General features: G+C 60.3%; 1 protein-coding gene across 1 annotated transcript in view; it reads right to left on the bottom strand.

Moving 5' to 3' along the window:
• WT1 (Wilms tumor 1) overlaps positions 1–1806 on the bottom strand; it is a 69031-nt gene that overhangs the window by 53300 nt on the left and 13925 nt on the right. Inside the window, exon 4 of the mRNA XM_014534953.1 lies at positions 9–326. Coding sequence (XP_014390439.1) covers positions 9–326 — 318 coding nt within the window. The remainder of the gene's footprint in view (positions 1–8; positions 327–1806) is intronic.

Here is a 1806-nt window from a genome sequence, read left to right as displayed (position 1 = left end):
CCCATTTGAGGCAGCTCTGCCCCGGACGCGCCGCGGCTCCTCCGGTCTTGCAGACGTTCGGTGCTGGACTCGGCCACGCCTAACTTGGCCCAGATGCCACCCGGGCCCCGGATCCCCAAATGCTCAGGCTGCTGAAGACACCCAGGTCCAGAGCGGAGCGTGTGCGAAGACGCCGGCTCCAGGACACACGTGGAAGCCGGCTCCGGTGGCAGGAGAAAGTCCAGGATCGCGGTGAGGAGGCGGCGGGGCCCCGGCTCCTGGGCTGCAGTCCCGGCTCTGGGCGGGCTTGTGGGAGCGTTCCTCTCGGAGACACCCTCCTCTCCTACCTGCCCAGTCTCTCAGGAGGCCTGTGGGACACCCCACCCCAACCCTCCCCTTCTCGGCCTTCGCGAGTGTGGACGTCCCCGGGCACTGGCGAGTCCCTCCAGGTGAGCAGTGAATGTCCCCTCTGCAAATACGTGTGATGGGGGTAGGGATGGGGTTGTTCATCTAAGAGGGCGGGTTGGAGGGAGGGGCTGGGGGCTCCACGAGGGCGGGAACTTCTGGAAAGAGATGAGAACTTTCCGGGACTCCAAAGAGGCGGATTCTCTTGCTGCTCTAGCAGGAGTCCGTCTCTCTCTCTCTTAGAGCCGTCGGACTGGAGTGGAGGCCATAATCTCGGGGAGGGGAGGGGGAAGGGACCCCTTATGGGTTCCGGAGATCAGACTCAAGGGAGACGTGGATGACCTGGAGGGGTTGCTTCAGTTTGTGATAAACGGGGGCATATTTTCAACGTCTGGTAATTGGTGACCTGGTGAGGTTGCCGAGTACCTAAAATCGGTGTCAGCGGCATGTAACCGCCTTTTACAGTCTGGAGTATCTAACTCTTCTATGATGAATCCGGGAAAACAATGGCTAGTTTGGGAAGGAAGAAAACTCTTAAGGAAACGTCCAGAGCCTGCATATATTCCTGCCGGAGATTCCTAGCGCCCAGTTTGGGGGTTGGGGTGGGGAATGAGCAGGGTTGGGGTGGTGGGTTTCTGGAGCCGCTCCCGCAGAGCTCTGCTTTCCACATTCGCAATCAGTTAGGAGCCACCGGAGACCCACGGTCCAAGGCAGTGTTCGAACGTGGGAGTTCTGAAAGTCTGGCATCGCCCAATCAGACTCCTCCCTCCACCTAGTCACTCTTTGGGAGGCCCTCACCTCAGAGCAGGTGTTTGAGATTTTGTTTCCAAATTGAGTCAACATCCGTGGGAAACTGACGCGAGGCAGGGAGAAGCGCAGGGAACCCTGGTTAGAGTGCGTTTCAGGGGCGCTTGGAAACGCCGCGGGGAGCTAGGAGGCAGCGGGGATGGCGCAGCCTGGGACAGACAGCAGCTCCCGGCAGGAAGCCGCGGGTTGCTGCCAGGCCTCTTTCACCAGGCGGGTCGGAGATGGGCCCCGCAGCTTTCCATCCAATCTCACGTGAAGCGACAGTCAAGGCAGTAGGAGTTTTACGAAGAAACCGAACGTTTTAAAAGCCTGTCCATTTCTGACGCTTCGGCTTCAGTTAATTTGCACTGAGTAAACGAAGTAGCCACGGGTTCTGGCTGCGGACTCCAAGCGTATGCGGGCTCAGGACCTACACGCGGGGCACAATTCCCTCCTCTTGGGGTCGCTGGTCCTGGAGGCGCTGAGACCGTGAAGGCAAAGGTCGGGGACACGCGCGGCCCGCTTGCTCCCTGGCCACTATCGTGGTCGTGGACACCTCTCAGCCCTACCCTAGAGTCTGACTTTGGCTCTAGAGGCCAGCTTCTTCTCCCCCCCCCCCCCCCCCACCCCCCCTCT

This window comes from Myotis brandtii, unplaced genomic scaffold, assembly GCF_000412655.1.
Source record: "Myotis brandtii unplaced genomic scaffold, ASM41265v1 scaffold1341, whole genome shotgun sequence".
Taxonomy (NCBI): Eukaryota; Metazoa; Chordata; class Mammalia; order Chiroptera; family Vespertilionidae; genus Myotis; species Myotis brandtii.
Note: the sequence above shows the minus strand (reverse complement) of the source record. Positions and strands in the feature narration are given on the sequence as shown.